Genomic DNA, 24140 nt, shown 5'->3' with positions numbered 1-24140 from the left:
TGCAGATAACAAATACAAAGCAACCTTTTCCTGATAAACCTCCCCTGACACTGCTTTTTTACCTGGCTATATGAGTCTGGAGTTCTTCCACACGCATGGTCATGTGTTTCACCTGGTCCTGTAGCACAATACAAGCTTCCTCTTTCAAACGTATTTCTTCTTCCTTCTTTTGAATAGTTTCAGTGAATTTCTTCTCCCATGTTTTTGATTCGTCTATCACTCTATCCCTATCATCCTGAAGGGAAGACATGCTCCTGGTGAAAGTTGCAAGCTGGGCTAGTGCTTTGTTTAGACTGCCTTCCAGTTGCTTGGCTTCTTGATCCTTTGTCTTCAAGGAGTCTTGCAGATCACCAACTGTTGTTTCCATATGGTCTTTCTCCCTCTGCAATGTTGCCAGCTTTTCTTCCATGTTTTTGATCTCCTTTGAGTGCTTGTCTTTTTCCCGTTCCAGTCTTCTCTCAAAGTCCTCATCCTTTTTCTTCATTTGAATTTTAATTTTATCTTTGTGTGCTTGCAACTCTTCTTTCACTTTGATACTCTCAGCTAGAACCCTTGCTGCCTCACTCTGAGTGTCATCCAACACTACTCTGCAGTGAGCAAGCTCTGCCTGGGCTTTCTTGGTGTCTTCAACTGCTTTAGCTGAAATTTCTTTGGCTGCTTCTACCTCTTTCTGAGTCTCACTCTGCAGAAATTCCAGAGCTTTAACAGTTCTTTCTAAACTAGTGTTCTTTTCCTGGCTTTTGATACAGTCCTTCTGCAGCTGCTTAATCTCCTGCTGTTTCTGTTTCAGCAGTTCTTGAAGCTCCTTTATGTGTGTGCTGCTTTCTCCTCTCCAATTGTATTTTAGCTTTTCTACAAATTCCTTTTGCTTTTCTGAACTTGCTTCGCTTTTCTCCTTTGCCATCTGACTTTTCTCCTCCTCCAGTTTGTGCATCATTCTCTGCAAGCTCTGAAGTTCATGTTTCAGTTGATCATTTTTGATTTGAAAGTCTGTTGCATCTTGCTGATAGTTTCCAATACTTCCATTAAGTTCTGCCAGCTGATTCATGAGCCTTTCTTCCAAGTCATCCTTTTCAGCCTCTAGAGCATCCTTCAGTGCTGTCATTCTGACCAGGTCATCTCTGGCTTCTTGGACCATTTGCTCCATCTTTGCTACTGTAGCCTGCAGATCATTCACTTCAAGGACTTTCTCTCCCATTTGGTGCTCTAAAGCCCTTTTCTCACCTTCTAAAGTCTCAACACACCTGCTGATGTCACCCAGCTGTTGCTCTGAAGCCCTTCTATTATCTTCCATCTCTGTGATTCGCTTGGTGAGCTCAGCTATTTGCTGTCTGTAGAGAGCAGGATCCTCACAAGGTCGATCCCTTCCAAATGCCTCTTGTTCCAGCTCTGCAGCAGGGAGCTCTGGTCGAAAAGTGACGTCCACTTGATTTTCAGACTCTTCTGTTGGTGGTGGTGTGGCAACGGCCTCAGTTTGTTCCCCAGCTGTCTGCTGGGCAACACACCTGTCTACAAGTTCTCTGCTTTCCCTCAGCTTAGATTCTGTTACCTGCAAAAGGCACTTCAAGTCTACAATCTCTTCATTAAGAGACTCCTTTTCAGCCATTACTGTCTCAAGCTGAGTAGAAAGAGACTGGCACTCCCTCCTAGAGCACTCCAGATCTTCTTTCAGGCTAGTGTTTGTAAAGCTGTCTCCAGTCCTGTGTAGCTCTCCATCTGTAAAATGCATCTCTGCTCTAAGCTTCTCATTCTCCTCCTCTAGTTCCAGGATCTTTTGTTGCTTTGATTTTGCAAATTTCCTCATTTTCTCCTTCATTTCATCAATTTCCTGTCCAGCTTCCTGTAGCTGCTTATCTGTTTCCTGTTTTTTTGCTTCAGCCCCTTTTAGCTGAATGAAAATTTCCTGCTTTTCCTGCCTAACAGTTTCCAACACACACTGAATTCGCTCAGCCTCATTACTCACATTCTCATATGACTGCAGCAGAGTTTCATATTCTCCCTGAAGCTCCTTGTATTTCTCCTGCCACTCAGAACTCTCAGTGGCTTGAAAGCTCTTTAATGATTCCACCTCCTTCTCCAGCTTCTCCTTCTCTAGAACAACTCTGTCCAGAGTAAGTGTAAGGTTTTTACAGCATCCATCAAGATTCTGATTTTCTCTAAGTAGTTTATCAATTTCTGCAGTAAGTTTTTCTCGCTCTCCAGCAAGGCATGCTAATTTTTCTGTTAAGGTATCGGTTTCTTTAACATGGCCACATATTTGGCTTTCCACATTTGCCAGCCTGACAGAAAGATTGTCAATAGTAGTTTTAGCATTAGCTAGCTCTTCTTTTAGAGATTTGCTCTCCCTTAGGGCCTCTTTTCTAGAGATAAGTGCTGCTTGCAACTTTCTTTGCATTTGATTTTTCTGCTTAGCTGCTTCTGCATTGTCCTCTTGCTTCTCCTGAATTTCAAGCATCTCTGTTTGTAGTCGCTTGCTTTGCTCCTCATGCACCTGAGCCTGAGCTTCCAACTGACTACACAGCCTTTGGACTGATTCCTCTTTTTCCAGCAACTGTGCCTGCACATTATTGAGAGCGTCACTTTTCTCCTTTAACTGCTGGTTAAGAAATTCAATTTCGTCATCCTTTTGATGCATAAGTACTTTCAAGTCCTCCAGACTGGCCACTCCAGAAAGTCTTCCTTGATTCTCCTCCAATTCTGTCTGAAGACTTGCTTCCTTAGCTTTAGCTTGGTCAGAGGTTCTCTTCAGCCCTTCTATCTCTATAAACAACTGTGCTATGTGCTGTTGCAAATCAAAGATTAATTCTGATTTGTGAGCAAGCTCCCTTTGCATATGGCTGACATTACATTCCAATTGTTCTTTCTCCGTCTGCAATTTGTCAAGGTTTTTTTTCCACTCTTCCTCAGAAATATCTGCAACTTGTACAAGCTTGTTATTTGTTGTATCTTCTGCTTCCACGCATGAAGAATCCAACATAGCTTGACTCCCAAAAACACTCTCTCCTGATCCTTTCTGCTCTTGGAGCTGTCTGAGCTGAGCCTGGATGCTGTCCTTCTCTTTGCTTTGCTGATCAAATTGTTCTTGCAGGATGTTGTAATCATCTTTTTGCTGTTTTAGTTGTTCTCTGTGATGCCTGTCTTTTTCTTGAGCCTTTTTTATAGTGTCTTTGCGAGATACAAGAGCTTCTTGAAGTTTTTTTTGAAGTTGTTCTTTTTCTTGTTCAAGAACTGAGATCCTTTCTTTAAGAGCAGACTTTTGTTCTTCTTCCAGATTTGTACCTGCTGAACTATGCTTCTCATTTTCTTCATCATCTTCTGGGCTTTCATTGGTTTCAGTTACTTTGTCAGGAATTGTCTGATGCTCCATGATTACATCTTTAACTGAAGCAGTGTTTGCCTTATCTTGCAAGCTTTGCCTCATTTCCCCAATCACTGCCTGCAGTCGTGCTTCAGTAATTTCTTTCTCCTTCCGGACGCTCTGCAACTCAGATTCCTTTTCAGAAAGCAGCTGAATCAGATAGTCCTCATGTGGGTGGTTTTCAAGACCCATTTCTTTGCTCATCATGCTTCTCACATCTTCCTCCCCTGCAGATGCCTGAGCCACTGAGGTTTCTGATTTTTGTTCTCTACTCAGTTGTTCTAATTCATTCTCCAGTCTGGTTACCTTCTTCAGAAGCTCCTTCCTGTTCACAAGTACTGCTTGCAGTTTCCGCTTTACTTGCTCATTTTCTTTTCTCAGAAGTTCAACTTGATTTACTAATTCCTCATTTTCTTTACTCACTGCTTCTGTCTCATTCTGCTCCTTGGACACCCCACACTTCAGACATGTATCTTTTGTTGCTACGTTCTGTTCTTTTTCTTCCTGAGCTTTTAATAACAGACTTGTCTGCTCCTTGAGACTCTTCAGCTCATTTCTTAGAGAAAATTTCTCTTCATTCAACAGGACCATTTTCTCAGACATGCTGACACTGATCTCTGCCATCTGTCGGTCCTTTTCCAGCAAGGCTTGTTGCAGGCTCTCTATAGACTTGGTGTGCTCAGCAACAAGCTGTTCCAGGCTTGCTGCCTCGTGTCCCTTTAAGGTTAACTTGTGGGAAAGCTCTTCCATCTCTGCTGTATTCTTCCTCAAAAGTTGTCCTAGATCAAGTACTTCACATTCCTTTGTCTCAACCTGACTTCTCAGATCCTTTAGTTGCATGTCCTGGTCAGAAAGCTGAAGTTGTGCTTCATCCAAGTCCTTCTGCAAAGCTTCAATTTTTATATCCTTGGATTTAAATTCATTTTTAAGGCTCTGGATTTGCTCTCTTAGAAGACTGCTTTGACTGTCTGACAGTCTCTGCTTTTCTGAAAGAGCTAGCTCTTCTGCCAGTTGCTTCACTTGCTCCTTCAGTTCTGTTATGGTAGAAAGTTCTTTGGCCTGACACAAGAGCTGATCTTGTTCTTCCGTCAAAACACAAAATGTACTGTCAGGATCCTCTCCTTTTTTCTTGTATTCCTCAGCCAACTGGTTTAGCCTATTTATTTCTGCACATTTTTCTTCTAGTTCTTTCCTAAAGGATTCTTCTGATTTCTGCAGAATTATTTGCAGTTCTGTAATTTCGTTTTGTAACTTGATCAGATCTTGAGATTGAGAGGTGCCAGGGCTTCCCTGAGGTTCTTCTTGGAAGCTGATTCCATTTTCCTGAAGAAACCCAGTTTGCTGCATTTCTGTTTCTCTCAGTAAGGAGACACTCTGTGAATCTGAAGCCTTCTCCTCCTCCCTCTCCAGACACTGTATCTGTGAATTCTCTTCCAGCTGGTTACCTTCTGTTTGGCTGCCTGTAGAAGTTTGGCCACTGGGGCCCTTGAGCTGGCTTTTAAGAAAAGTTATTTCTTCTTGGGCTTCTTTCAGTTCCAGCAGAAAAACAGACAGCTCTTTCTGTTTCTCTGCAGCAATATAGTCTAGAATTCCAGGTGGACAACATTCCTCAGTAAACGGCTTGCTTCTATTGGTAAAGCCATCTGTTCTTACCTAAAAGAAAATAGTAGGCACCATTTTTCCTTTGAGTCTTGTGAAAGGGCCATTTCTGGAAGTATCTGCTTTCCACATTTTGTAGCTTTTGTAGCTGTCTCAAGCTGGCTTCTGCAATAAACAAGAAGCCTTGCTAATAACAGGGGGACTCTATCTTGGCAGTGGGGGGTGGACTAGGTGACCTCCAGAGGTCCCTGCCATCCCCAGCTATTTTGTGATTCTGTGACTTCCCAGGTTACTTCTGCTAATTTCATTTTCTGAAGTTGCAGCATGAGAGATTCTGGCTTCAGGATTGTAACAACAACTTCCTATTCCCTTCTTTCCCTTTCTCTCTTGATTGCAAGATAGTATGACTCTGAACTGTTTAAGTTCTCCTGTGATTCTAACAAGCCCTCTAGTGTACTTAACCAGTCACAATTTCATGGCATCCTATTCATAGCCTCTGAATAAGGAGGTTTTGTCCCCTATTCAATCTCTCCATTTAACATGGAAAAGAAGCAGGATAGAACCCATATTTCAATCTGTGTCCATGCCCAAAGTGAAAGCACTAGACAAAGCACCTGGAACAAAGTGCTTGGCTTTCTCCAAATAATTATCTTTAGGTTTCTTCCCATCCTCTAAAACAGATTACAAAAGAAAAGCACTCACAAATCCTCCCCAGACAGCTTGGACCAACAGCCACCAATAAGCTGCTGCACTGTAAAGACTTGGAAACAATTTATGGGGAACCATTAAAGGAGAGCCGCTCTTAAAAAGTCTGGTGTAATAATGAAACAACCACTTTAAGTCCCAGGAGGTTAAAAACAGCCAACTCTTTGAGCAGCTGGACACGCTGGAACAGCACAAGGACAGTGCCCACCTGTCCCCCCTCACGGAGCACACAGCTCCCCCAGTCAGTCAGCCAGGTGCCCATCAGGGCAGTGGGAATGGTTTGAAAGGCATCTTATATAATGACAGCTGCACCTTTGGAATTTTATTTCCAGAGACCTGTCTCAGATTAGCCCATAGTTCTGCTGAAAAACTAACTCAAAACAGGCAGAAAATAGCACAAATGTGGACTGGATGGATGAAGGACACAAGAAATGCACATGGCCAGCAAAGGGAAACACAGTCTATTACTAACACAATGCAAGCTGTATTTGGAAGCTATTTCTGTCTTTCACCATTAATCCAGTTAATAATAACCTTCAAAGAGGATTGGTAAAAAAGACCATAACAGCTTAGCTGTTTTAAGGCCAGTCCTTGACCTATTTTAGTTTTAGCTTATTTCAGCTGCTTAATCATTACCTGTTCTGCATCTTCTGCGACCATCACAGCTTCCTGCTTAGACTTCTGGAGAACAACTTGCAAATGTGGTATTTCTGAAACATTCAAACACAAAAAAAAAAAATCTTTGAAACTTAAGACTTTGCTTTAGATAGCAACAGGATATTCTCCCAGGAGCTTTTGAGAAAGGACACATGGCTGTTAATAACACTTATGTAGTGGAGATATGTACTATAATGGGATAATGTGGGTTTGGTTTTATTTAGAGGCCACCACACAACCAACATGCTCTTTTAAGCAGCTTGTAGAAAAGAACAATTGTTGTCATACAGACAAGACATACTGAAAGACAGGTAATAGAAATTCAAGTTTTAAGAAACATTTCTATAAAGGAGAGGAAAGAAAGAACTATTCTAGCAAAATGTTTCAAATTTCATTTGGAAAAAATAAAATTACAAATTGTTATAGATGTACAAAAAAAAATACATTCTAATTCATCTCAATTCTAATTAATGTACTAGGTGATGCCTCAGCTTTTTAGCATAGCAGCCAGTAAAGCAATGAATACTGTGTCTTCCCCAGAAACACCAACTTAGAAGCATTAAAAAACAGACTCCATTTTTGTGAACATCAAAAAAAAACCAGTAATCAAGGGTTCAACACACCCACTGGAAACAGAATTACAACAACACAAGCTTGTTTTGAAGTAAATATGCAGCTAAACATGCATTGGGAAAGATGCTTTAAGTAACAAGACAATGAAGCTCTGAGTCACCACATTTTTCAAGTGGAATTCCTTACACTAGAAGGAGGGAGGAGCTGCTTTTTAAGAAAGTCGATTGAAGTTTTTCAGGTGCATTTTGGATGTACTCAATTGTAGCCTGGGGCACGATACCAGATTGAAAGCCAGATTTCTGTGAGGCCTTTGATATGATCTCCCCAGCACCCTTGCTACTAAATTGCTGATATGGGTTTGAGGTGGGCTGTTGGTGGGGTAAGGAACTGGCTGTGTGCAAGGAACTGCAGTCAATGACTCGCCATCCAAGTGGGAACCAGGACCCACAGAAGTCCATCCTGGGACTGGCAGCGTTTGGTGTCCTGACTGCTGCCAGAGACAGCTGGGTGGAGTGCACCCATAGCACACCTGAGGGTGGCCCAGGCTGAGCAGCTGGTTTTGCTGTGGGGATGTGATGCCATCCCAAAGAGTCCCGGACAAGCTTGAGGAATGCAGCCATGTAGTCCTTGTGCACAGCAAGGTTTAGTAAGGCCAAGTGCAAGGCCCTACTTCTGGGCTGGGGCAATCCCCAGTACCAGCACAGACTGTGGGGTGAATGGATTGAAAACAGGCTACAGAGGACTCTGGGATTCTGGTAAACTAAAAATTGGACAAGAGCTGGCAGTATGTGCCTGCAGCCCAGAAAGCCAATATACCCTGGGCTGCACCAAAAGAGGTGTGGGCAGCAGGCTGAAGAAGATAATTCTCTCCCTCTTCCCTACTTTTGTGAGACCCCACTCAGAGCCCTGTGTCCAGTTCCAGGGGTCCCCTGTACATGACAGATGTGGATCTGCTGGAGTGAGTCCAGAAGAAACTCCAGAAATTATCAGAGGGCTAGAACATACCTCCCATGAAGCAAGGCTGAGAGCTTGTGGCTGTTCAGTCTGGAGAAGAAAGGCTTCAGAGATGCATTATTGCAGCCTTTCAAGAGGGCTGCTTCTCTCTGGACTGCCCAGAGAAGCTGTCAGCTGCCCCACCATTGGACATGTTCAAGGTCAAGTTGGATGGGGCTCTGAGCAACCTGACCTGGTGAAGGATGTCCCTGCTCAGGGCACGGGGGGGATGGACCAGATGATCTTTATGAGTTCCTTCCAACCCAAACCATGCCATGATTCTAAACAATGTCTTGAAGTTCATTAAAGACCTGCATCTCTGAGATCTTGGAACAAAAAAAGAGAAAGATAATGTTCTAGGACTGTAGGAATCTGGTTTATTGGTGATTATTCTCTATCTTTGAATGACAGGAAGCAAAATGAATCTATTTCTCAAAAATCAAGACAGCCTACTGTCACAGTGCCAATCATACCAGACTCTGAAGTAAATATGTGAGGGAATCCACTGTTTTAGAGTAAAATTCCAACAGAACTGTGCTATGACCAGACACTCAAAACCAATGCAGTTGTCTGGGGTTTTTTATATGTGGCATGTATATGGGTCTCTTACTGTTTCAGCAAAAGCTATCAAGAATACTCCTCCCAGAAGTACCACTTGCAGATTTGTCAGTGTTTTGTAGTGGGGAAAGCTACCACTTCAGCTCTATCTTATTTTGTAGAAACTACTTCTAGAATGATTCTTAGGAATCTAAAAATAGGTAAGGTAATCATACAACCTTCTGTCTTCTGTCTTTCCAACTTTTCTGTGGGTAGGAATGAATTCTCATTCTGGTCTTCCTGATCTACTATTTTTTCCTGTGAAGTTGATTCATCCTGTTTAAACAGGACGGAGGAGAGAAAGAAAAAGTTTAATACCATTTGTAAATACATATTAGTCTTTGATCGTTTGGTTAACTTTTTTTTTCTTTAAAAATCAATTGGCAACTTTTAATTTACTCAAATTGACTTCTGCTTCTTTCCAGGCTTCTGTAGTCATAACATGCCTGCCCATCAACTGAGAGAACTAACAAAAGCCATTCTCGAGCAATGCATGATAAAAAAAGGAATTCTAGACATTTAATTTGGCTTCAATTCCTAAACAGACCAGAAAAATTAATGAGAATAATTTGAAAATATCAAACCTGCTGCTCCAGTTCAGAGAGCTGCACTTGTGGCTGGGATTTCAGCTCATCCTGACAGCAGGCAAATTCTTCAAATCTCTGTAGAAGTTCATCTGACAGAGGGGGAAAAGGGGAGTTAAGGTCTGTTCTTGTCCTTTTTGCCACACTATGTCCATTTTACACACATGCACAATAGTTTATGAAATCTCTGATCTCTTAGTCACTGCTTCAGCTTTGGGCCATAAAGAAGCTGAAAGAAAATCAGTTTGAAATAAGAGCTTGAGGCAAGATCAATGTCATTATTTTTAACACAGGTCTATTGGGAAAATGGTACAGTTTACTTCTCTTGGTTGTTTTACTTATAATTTCAGTAGAAATTTGGACTGTGAAGAATGAGGCACATCTAAAAAGGACTTGCATAAGCTGATGGAAAAAAAAAATCAAACAAATCAATAAAATCAACTGAAAAAATACATCCAGCTCAAGAAATCCATAAGCCCCAAAAGACAGGAGGCTAGAAGAGTACACAAGCAAAGCACCATATATGCTGCCACACACTTTTGCTTCTCTTGCAGCTGCCAAAGGCAGAATGGTGGTATCGAACTAGCTGCCCTTAGGTTGAGACAGAGCCACCACTCCTGTGTCCTGTGCAATTAGGAATTGTTACATCAAGCCATTCTTATGAATTGTTATAAAAGCAAAGCCAAAAAGAAGGCAACCCAGCGATAGTCAGGCTCCTGAGGACGTGCTGCACCTAACTCCCTGCCTGCTCACCCCGTGCTCCACGTGCTGCAGCTCCGTGCCCCAGGGATGGCACTGAGAGCTGGCCAGCACCCTGTTCCAGCCGCTCCTGCTCAGCTCCACGGACAGCACGGCCACAGCGCAGCTCTTCTTCAGCTACCGCGAGACGACTGAGCAGCCGCTTCTTCTCGTCCACCTCCAGCCGGTGTTCCTCTTCCAGGTCTTTATACTTCACCTCTAGCTCAGCTTGTGCTCTTCTTGCCTCCTCCAGCTGTTCTGAGAGACACTGCACCTCCTCCTGCAAGTGATGGGAAGACCGCTTCCTCTCAGCTAGCTCCAGCTCCATCATCTCCCTGAGATCCTGAGACCCTTGTCTCTCTGCATCTAGCACATCCCTCATGGAGCTTAGTTCCACTTCCATCTTCTGGCACTGATCTAGGAGTGTCTGTAAAATGATACAGAAATTAATTTCTCTCTCAACTAGTTAAATACCTTGACAAAGCAAAGTAGTTGAATCATATTTTAAGGTTTTCATTAAATCCTTTTAAAATACCTGAGTAGCAGAAGGCAGGAAACAAACATGTCAGAAATTTCAATATGTTTGAAAGAAACTGCCCCACAATTTGGAAATTGCAAGAAAGCAATGCTGGGAGAAACAACTCCTTGTCGTTGTGGTAAAGAAAATATAAGTCTTGATTTAGAGGAAGGGAATTTAGAGAAAAGAAGCAATAGAACAGTGGCCAGGAGCTCTCTTTTAGAAGAAAGCAAATTCCCAAAAAGGGGAGGAAGAGCTACAACAAATGAGGGAGAACTCAACAATTACAGAGTAGAATTAAAACAAAAAAAACCAGAACAAAAGCGTGTATGTGAAAGGGGAATGCTGAAATATGAGTCTGGAGATAACAGAGGGTTCCACACAGTACCCACTGCTTTAAGAAAGATCTCAGAAGCCTCTGGTAAACACTGACCAGAGATTTAAGGAGACCAAAAGACAGAAACAGACCTTACACTTGCCCAAACTCCTGTTGTCAAACTTCCTCCTCCTGGAGTTGTGAATGGTCAACACAGTTAATTTCAGGAGGAATCAAATGAGAAGCTCCTTTTACTTTATGGGTAAGCTTCAGCCACATGGCCTCAAGTTTGTACCTACACTAGATCTCCTTCAGACCACAGAATGTATGAGATAAGCCAAAGATGCCAAGGAGAAGCCAAGGGAGATTCTCCAACCAGCCAAGCCAACAGCCATGTCATGAAGATATCCATGCCAGCACCCTGTGATACACCCTGCTGAGCAATGCAGCCAGTACCAAGTACAAGTCAGCTCACTGAGGTTCTTTACCTCTTCTCAGTAGGAAGAGAACCCACCAATGTGGGCCTGGCTGAGACACAGAGCAAAAGAAAATATGCTTGGCACAAGTGTGTAAAAATTATCAAAATGAAGTTCAGCATTAGACTGGCTGGAGATCATGCACCCAATGAATATGAGACTGATTCAGCGTAAGTCTCTTCTAAAGGGATGGAGAATTTTCAGAAGTTTAGATATTGGAAAAATGAGAAATACACTCATCCTCTATCTGCAAACCAACCTTTTAAAAGGTTGCATTCTTAATCCTGTGTCAAGGAGCCCGTGTCTATATAGTCATATATACACAGACTTGATCTCTCTTCACGTTCCAAACTGATGAAGTGAGAGCCAATCCCACTCCACAAGTTGTGTCACCATATAAGCAAGTTCTCAGCAAGACATACCAAAGAATAGCTGTTTCTGCTCTGATCTGGCCTTGACACTGCAGTCCAGAAACACTGAAGCTTCAGCAGCACTGTGTTAAGCATTTGTGCTTTTGGCAAAGGTTTGCGTATTTGGCTTTGAAAGTACAGTCAGCAGCTTGGGTACGGATAGATGTAGACCCTGTCCACCTGCCCTGGATCATTAGAGCTGGCAGCTGCAGCACTCACTGTCTGCCTGTACCTGCTGTGAGCTGTGCACACAGACCTGCAGCTCTAATGCCTGACCTAGGGATGGCAACCCCAGCTGATTTCATGATGGAAAGCTGGTACCAAAATAAACCTAATCTGGTAACTTCTGAGCCACTGACAAAGGTCCCATCCACTGCACACACACACAGAGTAAAGCAATAAAAAGTATGACCAGGTACCTGATTTTGTTTTTCAGCAGTGTGTAACTCCTGCTGCAGCAGTTCTACCACCTGAGTTTGTCCTAACAGAGCTGCTTCCTGCTCCTCAAGCTTTCTCTGAAGAGTGCGCAGGTTCTGTGAGAGAGACAAGGCCATTCCAGCACTGGGGAGACCAGTGTAAATTTAGATTCCCACATTTCATCCATACACCTCATTTTTGTAACACAGTTACTCTGATAGCCTGAATTAACTAATTGTGCTTGACACCTATTCTGGAACCCTGGTGCTGTAGGAGGAGGTTACTTTGCTTCATGAATAGGGAACTGGAGCACAATAATGTAACACTTTTTTCAACTGTTCTTTCTCTTTGACTGATAGCAAACCAGCAGATTTAAGCTAGGACTCAAAGCCCCAGCTAGCATTCCAAACAACCAAAGCATGTTTCTTCTATCCTTTCTGAGTTGCTTTAACGAGAACTGTTTTTTCAGAGTGTCTTCTATTTTCATTCCTCCTCCCATCATATGATTATTATATCAAATATACCTGTTGCATCTCTACTTCCATATCTGGCTGGACCACCATCTTGAGCAATTCAGCTTGACGCTGGTGCACATGCTCTTCCAGGAGAGCTTCCTTCTCCTGAATCACTTCCTGCAGGGAATTCAGCTGAAAACATAAGCCACAAAATAAAAACAAACCAACAAGGTTATGAACCTGACAGACACACATGCTTGCTTTCAACATGCACCAGCATATTGCGTGTGTGATGGAGTTTTCAGCTGGACAATCCTATACATCATCTTGATCAAACAGTATTTTTACTTGATGTCTTTATCCTACTATTATGTGTATAACAACTGATAAGATTTCAGATCTGAGAAAGCAAAAAGCATAGAATTTAATCTACAAATATGCAGAATAATAAATTATTACAATATAATTAACAGTTCATAAAACTTCTGGGATTTTAATTGTATAGGATGCAACCCAATTCACAGTTCAAAAGCTAAACCTGCAATTTAGGGTATTAAAAAAATCCTTCCACAACTAACTACAACATACCATTAATGCTGTTACATCCTGTGATATGCAGCTGCCCTGCACACGGGGCAGAACACAGAGAGGCGATGGCAGGCCTGGCAGCTGGAAGAACACTGCCCCACGTACTGCAAAGCCCATCACAGAGCAGCGAGGGCAGACAGGGAAGAACCCAAATTCTGACTCAGAGGAAGGAACACCCTATCCAGGCCCTTCCAGGGACTGTTTTCTCTGTCCTCAGAGAGCCATCAGTCCCACTGTCCAAGGGTGAAACCCATCGCTTACCCGCAGAGCACTTTCTGCACCAAGGGTGGTTCTGGCCTGGGGCAGAGGATGGAGGGCAGGACAAGATCATTTGGGGATTGTGAAAGACTTAGGTAATGTTTAGAGAAGCCAAATGCAGAAATGGATGGACCTAGGTGGTTTGAGGAAGCTCAAGACTGACAAAATTGAGGTAAGGGAATTGAAGACCAGTACCATATTAGTCTAAACAGTGAGGTGGGAAACAGACTGATGAACAGAAAAAAATTTCTGTACCTGTGTTGCATACTTGATTTCAGCATCTTTCAGATTCACTTTGGCTACAGCCAGCTCTTTCTTCAGGTCTTGAACAGTCTCCTCTTGCTCCCTGAGCTGCTTTTTCAGTACTTCCATTTCCTCTCTGTGGCCTTCACTTGTATTTTCATTTTTCTGACACTGCAAGAGGAAAAAAGTGGGGAGAAACAGAAGAAATTAAACTTATCACTATTACTGGTTAATAAATTTAATTAATTAATTAATTTTAAAAAATACACTATAATGCTACTTTACTCTTGACTCCTAATCAGATTATTATTTTTACTACATTGCTTCATTTCTTAACTTTACATTTATTTCTTTAAATGAAGTTGTCCTATTAAGTAACTATTTCCCCTATTTCTGTGTCAGGATGCACAAGATGCTTTTAATTGGGAAGTGTCAAAGCACTTGGCAGGGCTAACAATCCATGACTGCTCACTATATAAACTAAGGCAAATTAGATTATTAAATACATTATTTATTATATGACTACTCTGATTTTTGAGGCTTTTTAACATCACAAATTTCTCTAATACCAGAAATAAAAACATTTTAAAATTAATTATAGAAGAATATTCTCCATGTGACAAAGGGGTAGACATTCTAGAGTACAGAAAATGCCCACGGAAATCTTTTTAGACTACAGGATTATTAGCAACAAACTTATTAGATACAAACAAAGGGAAAAGGCAAACAATTATCAGTTCTACTCCACTCTGAAGCACTTAAATCCTCTGCTTACGACCAAGAAATGCAAACAACATTTCACATAAAATGCGCTTAGGCTGTGTCTACTCAGACAACCCAGCACACTACACCTGCACTCTCCTCTCTGTCTCTCCACCTGGGTTAGGGCAGGTCCCTCACCACCTGTCCCTGAGCAGAGAAAACCTGCTCTGCATTCTTATCTCAGCACTTCCAGCTGCTGTCAGCACACAGTGCTGGGTATTTCATACTGAACATTTATAAAATACATATCTTCCATTCCATTTGTGGCAGGTATTGGGTCAAACACCTTCAATAACACAGGAATTCTACAGAGTATTTATGTCTTTAAACCAAATCTGAAAAGACTGTGAAGGCTTTTAAAAGTACTTATAGATCAGTGTAATAAGAGTAAGAGGCTCCTGTTCCTCAAGAGCTGTTTCACCAACAGAGAAGCTCATTGGCAGGAGGCAGAACAGACAGACAAAGGAGCTTCAGCTGCACTTAAATTTAGAAATAGAACAAGACAGAAGAATAAAGAATAGAAATGCAGGAAACTCTAAGAAGCCAGGCTATACATAACTTGTAAGACTGGAGCAGAGGAGCAGCTGGGGGGAAGATAGGTGGATTAGTTTGCCTACTTGTAATTAGCTTTCAGGATTGATACTCACAGTTGGATTTTAAAAAGCCTCTTACACTGACCACTACATGGAGTGCCACAAGTAAGGACAGTAGCACAGCCACAAAGAGCTCAAGGTTTTAAATGCTATGTTTTCACAAGATGTATAAGCTCCTATATCTGAACATAATTTATCTTTACCCACTTCAATAGTTTGAGAGGAGCCTCAATTGTTCTGAACACAAATACTATCTGAGAGAAGGATATAAGCTGATATTTCCATTCTCCTCAAAATAAGGCACTCTGCTAAAAGCCCAGGAAGTAATAGTACTAGTTAGATATTTAAAATACAGCCTTCCCACAGGGCCACATCATTGAGAGAAAAAAAAAAAACCAAACCATCCCTTTGCTAATATCCAATACTTCAGCATAACATGCAACTCTAACCTAGAATTTTCACCTTCAAATGGCAGGGTAACTGTCTAGGAAATACCCCCATTACTCAAGATAGCATCTACTTGGAGAAAACAGTGTAAATAAAGGACTCTGTATGTTCTCAGTAGGTCTAACCTTGCAAGAAAGAAGCTAGTGCTTTCTGGGTCAAATACAAAATATTGCAGGTAACTGCCCTAATATAATTTCACTCAAACTATGTTCTAACCAAAACCAAATGAGGCTGTGGTCCATACCATGTCCACTGGAGACTGTCTCAAGCCCTCATTCCTCTAATTAGAAGGCCATTTTTCTTAATGGCTAATTTACATTCATCCATTCACCAGCATTATCCCTTAACAGTTTGCCCACTTTATTGAAGCTCACCTTCCTCATACAACTGTAGAGAGAAAAGACATTTCCTCTCTGACTTTGGCTGACTAAATAACCAAGCTCTTTGAGTGTCTCCCAAGTGCAGCTACTAACATGACGGGAGAACAGAAAGTCTCTTGCTGGTCTCAGAATTTATCTTTCTGATTCCAAGTGAGCAGAACATGCCAACACTGCACACAAGGCCTTGCCACTCTCAGTAGAATACCTAGAGTGGTAAGTAAAAAAGATAAAGTCTCTTTTTAAAATCTATATTGCACCAATTAACTGATGATCAGCTTTCTCTCATTTTGCCTTCTTCAACTGATAAATTTGATTTTTGAAGCAAGAACACTCACCAGTCCTCAACTCCAAGTCTACACAAAGTCATGTAACGTCACATTGATGTTACACACCCATGCTGCAGATAGGTAGGCTGAAAAAGAGCCTCAGCAGCAGGACAGCAATGTCAAGTGACATGGCTAAACAGCTCCAGTGGCCTTCACTGGCCTCTGCAGCCACGGAATGCTGTTCATGTTTGATCGTGCACTGGTTAACTTTTGCTTTTTCTATTCTGTCAGACTTTGAGATCATCCAATTCTTTATGTATGAAACCAGATGGTGCTTTGCATTGAGAAAGACTCTCAAGTTGGTATTGGGAATTACAGAAGCACATTTCTATGATTTTATGGTGCTTTCAATCAAAAACAGTCAGTACAAGTCATAGGACTGATTTTCACTTCATTAGCAGTCACCTCTCATCTGACAGCTCTCACAGGCACCTCTTATTGGTTCCTATAATATTTTAATATTTTTTTCAATGTCTGAAATAACCCTAATGTTCTCTGGTTTAATGAATCATCTGATGTCTGGAAACCATTTTGGACTTCTATCCCACTTCTCTTCCATAATATTACCAACTTTTCTTCAAAAACATTGTTCTGCTGATCCCATAGCCAAGTTTTCAAAAATTACCAGCTCCAGTGGGAGCTTCTAGTTAGTAGGCAATAGCCTCTTTAATGTCTTTGTAGAGGACACTTTCCCCTCAGTTTTTACCTAGTGTTAACACAATTATGGTTTGTCAACCATAAAACTTTATGATGGCTCAGGAAGCCACACGACTGGAAAAAAAATATATTTATGTTTTTATGTTTAAGTTACTGCCTTCCAGTTTCAATGACCTCCTTACCTCTTTGTCCTTGTACTCCAGCCAACCTTTGCTGTACTGTCATGACAGGCAACATTTTGAAACTCATAGCTCAGACAGACACACAGTTTCTGCAGGAAAGATTTCAGCTACAATGGATTACCAAAGTTATGCAGAGGGAAACAAACCCATGACCTTGAGGAGATCAAGCTGAGCACTCCAAGGGCATCTGCAGTACAAAGAAGCTGGACAGACAGGCTTCCTACAGCACAGGCACAGACATTCTTACTGGAATTATGAATATCCTGCTAATAAGACAAATAGACCCTGCTGGGTCACTGTGACCTGAAATATCAGTCAGTACCAGGTTATCAGTAGAAGCTACATCTTTTAAATAGCCCCCTTCTCCCAACCTTGGGATACTCCAGCTCTTCTGCTAAGGCCTGTGTAGGTAGTGGTGATCCTTTCTCTGTCAGCTCCTCGATGCGTTTGTTCAGAGAGGCCAGTTTGGCTTTGGCTTGAAGTTTAAGTTTCATCAGCTTGGCATCCGCGGCCTCTCGCTCTCTCTGTAAGAGAAGGACACTGACTGACTGCCCTGACTCCAGTGCTGCTACTCAAGAAGCACCACTTTGAAAAAGCTACAGTTTGTCAGGCTGCCAAATTCTGTTTAACCCTGCCTCCCCAGTAACAGCACTATCTAAAACACATCTGCAAACCAAATTTGTTCTGAAACAGCACACATACCAACACTGTAGCTTCTATCCCAGCACTTCCTTTCAAGGGACAGAGCACTCAGGGACTTCACTCAGCATTGAATAAAAACTCAGTTTGACTTTCTCTGCTACATGCAGTCCCTCAGAACTACCTCAAGTAACCACACGCCCACCATACCTCAGGGTAGGCAACGTGTACCTTTGGGAATGTGTCATGAAACCACTGGACTAGTGGATGAGCGCAGCATAGGCTTCTATGTGTCAAACACTCTGAAGCGGGGAAAACAATCTCACACCAGATATTAGTACTTATTAGAGCCACTGGGAACCTACATGGGCCTCAAAGGGCCCTGAGACAAAATGCTGCGTAACTTGGATGTAACTTATCTACTCTAGTCTAAATTAACACAATCAAACTAACAGAAGGTATCTCATAGGGTCCATTATTCAAATTCCAATATTTCTCTGGAACTGATGCCACTCGTCATGCAGGTACCTCATGACCAAAAGAAACCAGAGATTGGCTTCCACAGAAGACTGAAGCAGCATTTTACTCTTGGTTCCCAGAAAAAGAAGTAGTACCTGGAGCACAGTTTCTTTTTCCTGGAGCAGGGCATCCTTTTCTCGAACCAAATCCTTCAGCTGAACAACTAGCTTTTCTGTTTGGGCTAGGCGCTCCAACAGCTCCTCAGGGGCCTCCTCCATGCTTTCTGCTTCTGACTGCAAAGCTTCTACCTGAAATAATGAAATGAGTGTTCTGAAGGAAAAAAACTATTAACAGCCTGCAGCAGAGCATCCACATGATAGCTTCAGCTCCAGTCCTCAGTGCTGCACTCTGCTCCCTGCAGATCAAATGTGGGAATTTCATGAAGCCCGTAGAAACAGTTAGATGAAACCAGGAAACCCAGAGAACTTGTAAGCCAACACACAAAAACAAAGAGTACCTTGCTGAACACCACAGGAACAAATCTGAAACGAGCGACACCCTCACACACTATCCACTGTCTCAATACTAAAGGGCAGCACAAAGATGAAGCCTCCCACTGTGACCCAACCATGCAGAGCTTCCCCTTCTGCTACACAAAACCACTAATACTCTTAAAAGTTTTTCTTCACCCTAACTCGAGTTTGTTTCCTGGGATCACCTTGAGATGTGGCAACTGAGATTATGGTCTGCCCAACAGAAATGCTGACTTCAGGGGTGAGGAGTAGAAGAAAAGCACAGTGGAATGACAGCTCAGTCTAGTGCTCAGCAAGGAAGAAGCAGGAGACAGTTCTCACTGCAGTCTAATATTCCCCAAACTAATTGTCAAGAATATCTGAAAGTCTATAGAAAACACTGTACTTACAGCAATAGATGATTCAGTAACTGCATCTCCATCCTCTCCTGACAGCTCTTGTAAAACAGTACTTGCTAAACCTGATAAACGGCTCAGCATCTTGAGCCTAAAACAAAACCAAGAGTCAGAATACAGTTCCAGAGTCAAAACTGCTTCTGCCGATCTCTAATGTTACAGCAGCTGGTGACCAGGTTTGTAGGAATTTGTCTCTTTTGCCAAGAGAGAAAGCCAAAGTAAAACCTCAGGAAAAAAGAAATGGCCATGTTAACAGGAGCACTGTTAACGTGCTCTGAATATTAAAGCAGAGGATGTGCTGGTGCCAAGATACATGAAGATTCCTTCACTGCACCACACAAATGAATGAAAAATATTTTTATACTAGATGCCAAGTCATCCTCATAGTTCATCCTTGATCTTTCTTAACAATGACATTACAGAACCATGATCTGTTCAGTTTACTGAAAAGAAAGGTGATTGTTAAATGAAGTCATTTCTCCACAGGCCAAACATGGCCTGTAACAAAATCAGCTTTCTGCTAATAAGTAGTGGAAATAATGGACTGAGCCTTGATGTTTGCTAAAGAGATATAAGTGTGTCACATTGGAGAGATTATGAGACCTCTGCATGTCACATACAGGACCCTCAACACAGGGGAATAGCCTGGAGAGGACATAAGATTCCCTGGGTGCTGCTCAGCATACCTTCTTTCCCTTCCTTGAAATTCAGGAGCCAAACTAATCCAGCAAGTGGAAGTGAAGAACCAAAAAACATGCAGCAGTACCAGCCAGCAACATATAACTTGTCATTTTGGGGAGAGCAGTAAATTAAATTCTCCATTATTAACTGAGATGATGGGGTGCACTCCACCTCACTAAATTCACCGAATTCGAATGAGCCTTTGTGTAGAGTTGCCGACAAGGAGGATAACAATAGGCTGGAGAAACAGATGGATAGAAACATCATGAAGTTCAGTAGAAGCCTATGCCTGGAATGGGAAAAGCATGAGTGGCACAGGCTGAGGAGCAACTGGCTGTACAGCTGTGTTGCAGAAGACAAGCTCCAAGTGCTGATGGCCAAGCCTGGCGCAAGCCACCAGTGCGCTCACAGCCAAGGTCACGTGTAGTGAGCTGTACTGGCAGGACTGCAGGCAGCAGGTTGGGAAAAGCAATTATTCTTCTCTATTCACACCTATAAGACTACATTTGAAGTAGAGTGCCCACTTGCAAAACAGTGAATCAAGTACAGCAAAGAGCCCCCAGGATGACTGGGGTTTGCTTTACAAGGTGTGTGTGGAGAGTATAAGAGTGTTGGGCCTGCTCAGCCCTGAGAACAGCAGGTGAGGAGTAGGATACAATTGCTGTCCTCCCTACAACCACCCATAAGGTAGCTAAAGACGGAGTCACACACCTCTTACAAGGTCCACATAGGATGAACATGAGGCAGAGGACACAAGTCACACCATAAGCAATTTCAATCAGAAAAAAACGCACAGGGAAGAAGTTAAAATACTGTATTAAGCTCATAGCAATCTGATCTGATTTTTGATGTTAGACATACTAAGAGCAAAGGATTTGACCAACTGAAGTCCCAAAGTCCCTTAATCACAGGATCATCATTCTAGTGTCCTATAAAAAGAGGTCACATGTGACACTTGACATCTCTGAACACAAAGGCCACAGAACTGTCCATGCCTGTAAGTGGCAAAATAATTTGTACAATTACAGAAGCTCCAGTATTGCAAGCTGAAACTAGGCAAACTCACACTAGCTATAAGATCAAGTTTACATTATTAAAACTATCTCCATCAAATGGAATCTTTTAATATGATGTCTCTGCCTCACTAGAAGCAGGCTCCTGAAGCTGGCTACACAGATCCACTCGTTCCTGACCTCCCTTGTCTTACTAAGCAAACCTCTGGTCTTAGATTGCCATTTAAATGTGTGAAAATATTGACACCGGAGAGGAGCAGCGCATTACTCTTCTGCAGCAGTCACCTGATTTTGCAGAAGTAGAAAACATGACAATGCACACTCTTGCATCAATAGCAGAAAAGAGCATATGAATACTAACCTGCTTTGTACTCCAAGCAGCTCATGGGTCTGCTGATTCAGTAGTAATGTTTCCAAGGTAGAGCAGTCACACACAGATCTTTATTGACATTCCTTATTATCTCCTGAGTACTGACAGGTTGCATGAACCAAGACTTTTGATAGAGAAAGAAGCAAAAAAGAACAAAAAAAGGATAAAATAAATTATCCAGTAATAAAGAAATAAGCCCATCCTTCATCCTACACAGTAGACTCCAGGACTGTTAGTCAGTCACTTGCAATACACATGAAAAGTAATAAGTCTGCTCTGTTTGGGAACATGGATTTGCAGACATGCCCTGGTTTCTCACACTGCATAGCATGAGCTTAGTGATGGAATAAAACATTCCAGCAGCAGTTAGTGTAGCAAAAAGACATGCAGCAAGAGGCCAGGCCTCAGACACTCAGACAGGCTCCTGCAAAGAGCTCAACGGGATGCAACTCCTCCAGAAGCACAGTCAGTATGCCAGGATTGTTCACGTTCTGCAACACAGCAGTCACTGAAACAAGTCCTGGTGCTTTGCTCGTTTCTCAGCTGGCCCTGGGCAAGACGTGAGGCGTGGAACTCCACAACAGGACAGCTTTACAGTTCCTGCTAGGGAGATTTCTTCTGACAACAGCAACTGCTCACCAAAGCAGTAACATGAGACACGCACGTGGAGACCTGGAATGTCTGGAATCCATTATAAGAATAATAAAATATTTACAGTTTTGTCAACCATCACTCCCACGATGCCCCAGTGAGGAAATGAACCTGCTGTCTTGGCAATGGTGCATTTCAGAAAAGAGACGTCCAAATGCAAGAACGTCTCTTTCTAACTACCCCCAGCTCTTGAAGAAGATGGATCTGATCTTCCAACTGAGAGTTAGGCCACAGCCTCTTAAAGTCAGAAATGCAAAATATGTGGCTGGATCCGAGAGAACCAATAGATGAATTATTAGAAAAATGAAAAAGCAGCAGAATCTAGGCATCTGCATGGGCCTCAGCACATATCTGCATGCTACAGGCACAACAATTTCAGGCATGCATACCTGGATTGAGAAAATATTCCTTGGCTTTGTCCAGGCTGGCCACATTAACCTGATACTGCACTCAAGGTAGTAAGCCTTGCTGGGTTTGGCTCACAGTTGGCCTCCTTAAAAATGCAAACAGTGGAATCATCAGCACCTATTTGCACAGATGTGAACATTAATAACCTGAACTCCAGTCTTAGAGATGCGTGTCTTTTGAATTAATTTTTCATTTACATTCTCAGGTCAGCCAAATATAGCAAGGGATGTGAAAGGCAAACAAAAAGTAATTCTGCAACACTGTAAACAGCTATAAGTTTGCTGTCTGTGTAGAGGAAACGGGGAAAACATGGGCCTAGGTGGGCCACTGATCTGAACAGCATCCCTCAGATCACATCCCTGAAAGCAGCACTGCAGAGAGAGGCTGGGGATTGCGGTGGACAACTGACCTAGGCCATCAATGCACCCTTCATGACAGAGGCCAGCAGCAGAATCCCAGGCTGCATCAGAAGGAAGGCGACCCTTCCTCTCTACCAGGCACTGGTGAGGCCACCTCTGGAGTTATGTGTCCTCTTCTGGGCTCCCCAGAACAAGAGGTGGGAACTTGTAGAAAATTCAGCGGAGGACAGTATGAATAATAAATAAATGAACAGATAAAAGTCACAAGGAGAATCTTATCAAAGAACCACAGACTGGCTGAAGTTAGGAAGTCATCTGGTCTAAGCTTCCTGCTCAAACAGAAGCTGTGCAGGCAGCTTCTGAATATTTCCAAGCACAGAGGCTTCACAACCTCCCTGACAACCTGTACCTGTGCTCAGTAAGCCACAGAGTGAAGAATTATTTCCTGATGATCAAGGTAATCACCTGTGTCTCAGTTCATGCTCACAACTTCTCATCCTTTCACCAGGCAACACTGTAAAGAGCCTGGCTCTGCCTTCTTTGAGCCCTCCCTGAGAACAAAACCAGGAGCAGGTGTAACATGGCTTTAAATTGTCCCAAAGCCAACAGCCTGCACAGAGGGTGGTGGCTGTCTTCAATTGTGCATTAGCCTCAAGGGCTTGTGGCAAGAATATCCTGGTGTTATACACTGCCAAACATGAAAGGACAGAGGTTAATCTGTGTTCCACTGCCTGACCCCAATAAAGTAAACAGTGCTCTCAGAGACAAGACTGGTGCTCTCCCAGGCTCACACTGGCATACAGATTCCCACCTCTGTAATGAACAGCAGAACACAAAGACCCTCACAGAGCTCAGGATGTGAGCCAGGATCCTTTACATCCTCCACCTTTGCTCAGCATTCCTGTGACTAATGAACTTTTGCTGGGGAGACCTTACTTTGAACACTGGAACTACAGATCAGCAGTGATCTGGAGGAGGCTCCTTTCCTCTGAAATACACATCCCTGACCCAAAGAGTCGAAGCCCACTGATAGTCTGCACAGCCGGCAGTAAGGAGCACATTTCTATCCTTAGGTATCAGCCACAGCAAAGAAAGATTTTACCATGTTCTTCCCTAATCTATTCTACTATAACTTTATTAAACATAAATGAAGCTAATTCCTTGCATTTCCCTTCGTTTAAAGTCAAACACTCATTAAAAGCGCTGCTGCTGTGGACAAGCCCTGGGCCAAACTTCTCACGCTGTGCGGAGGGGCTCCAAGAGAAGCCGGGCGGGACAGGGAGCACCGGAGCAGCGGCGGGCAGCGCCAAGGGGCCCCAGCAGCCCTGCAGATCTACCAGACCGCACGCCACCGGCGGGCCCCCGGAGTGCCAACCTCCCCCCGTTGGGCTGCGCTCCCGGTACCGGAGGCACCGCCGGCAGCGTCCCATCGGCGTGGGGGGACCGGGCCGGGACGCGAAGCCCAGAGCGAGAGCAGAGGCCTGCCCCGGCCCGCTGCCCCTTACGGGCCGGGCCCCGGGAGCTGCGAGCCCGTCCCGGCCCCGTATGGCCACGAAAGGAGCCCGACCAGCAGCTGCTGCCGAGAGCCGGGCGGCGGAGCCCGTACGGTGCGGGCAGAGAGCACCCAGGGCGAGGGGAGGCACTGACCTGCAGCACGGTGGGGGAGGTCAGCGCCGAGGGGCGGCTCTGACCAGCCGAGGGTCCCGGGCCGCCGCCGCCGCCGGACCGCTCCGGCGCGCCACCTCATCACCGGAACGCGCCGCCGCCACTTCCGCCTCCGGAGGGGCCCCGCCCCCGGCGC

At 43.4% G+C, this 24140-nt stretch overlaps 1 protein-coding gene across 9 annotated transcripts in view; it reads right to left on the bottom strand.

Moving 5' to 3' along the window:
* GOLGB1 (golgin B1) overlaps nucleotides 1–24134 on the bottom strand; it is a 36498-nt gene extending 12364 nt beyond the window's left edge. Inside the window, exons 1-14 of one of the 9 annotated variants that reach the window (XM_030261644.4) lie at nucleotides 23987–24133; nucleotides 21962–22065; nucleotides 20913–21045; nucleotides 18852–18948; nucleotides 18085–18237; nucleotides 17203–17355; nucleotides 13497–13655; nucleotides 12465–12587; nucleotides 11943–12056; nucleotides 9820–10231; nucleotides 9067–9158; nucleotides 8662–8758; nucleotides 6299–6372; nucleotides 63–5011 (exon numbers count right to left, since the gene is read on the bottom strand). In XM_030261644.4, the coding sequence (XP_030117504.4) occupies nucleotides 63–5011; nucleotides 6299–6372; nucleotides 8662–8758; nucleotides 9067–9158; nucleotides 9820–10231; nucleotides 11943–12056; nucleotides 12465–12587; nucleotides 13497–13655; nucleotides 17203–17355; nucleotides 18085–18237; nucleotides 18852–18941 (6416 nt within the window). In that variant the 5' untranslated portion in view covers nucleotides 18942–18948; nucleotides 20913–21045; nucleotides 21962–22065; nucleotides 23987–24133. Of the gene's footprint in view, nucleotides 1–62; nucleotides 5012–6298; nucleotides 6373–8661; nucleotides 8759–9066; nucleotides 9159–9819; nucleotides 10232–11942; nucleotides 12057–12464; nucleotides 12588–13496; nucleotides 13656–17202; nucleotides 17356–18084; nucleotides 18238–18851; nucleotides 18949–20912; nucleotides 21046–21961; nucleotides 22098–23986 lie in introns of all 9 variants that reach the window. The other 8 variants (XM_072917818.1, XM_030261648.4, XM_030261646.4 and 5 more) reach the window with 8 other exon arrangements.
* Nucleotides 24135–24140: the final 6 nt, after the last annotated feature.

Source organism: Taeniopygia guttata, chromosome 1A (genome assembly GCF_048771995.1).
Source record: "Taeniopygia guttata chromosome 1A, bTaeGut7.mat, whole genome shotgun sequence".
NCBI classification, from domain to species: domain Eukaryota; kingdom Metazoa; phylum Chordata; class Aves; order Passeriformes; family Estrildidae; genus Taeniopygia; species Taeniopygia guttata.
This window is presented reverse-complemented; position numbering and strand designations above follow the sequence as displayed.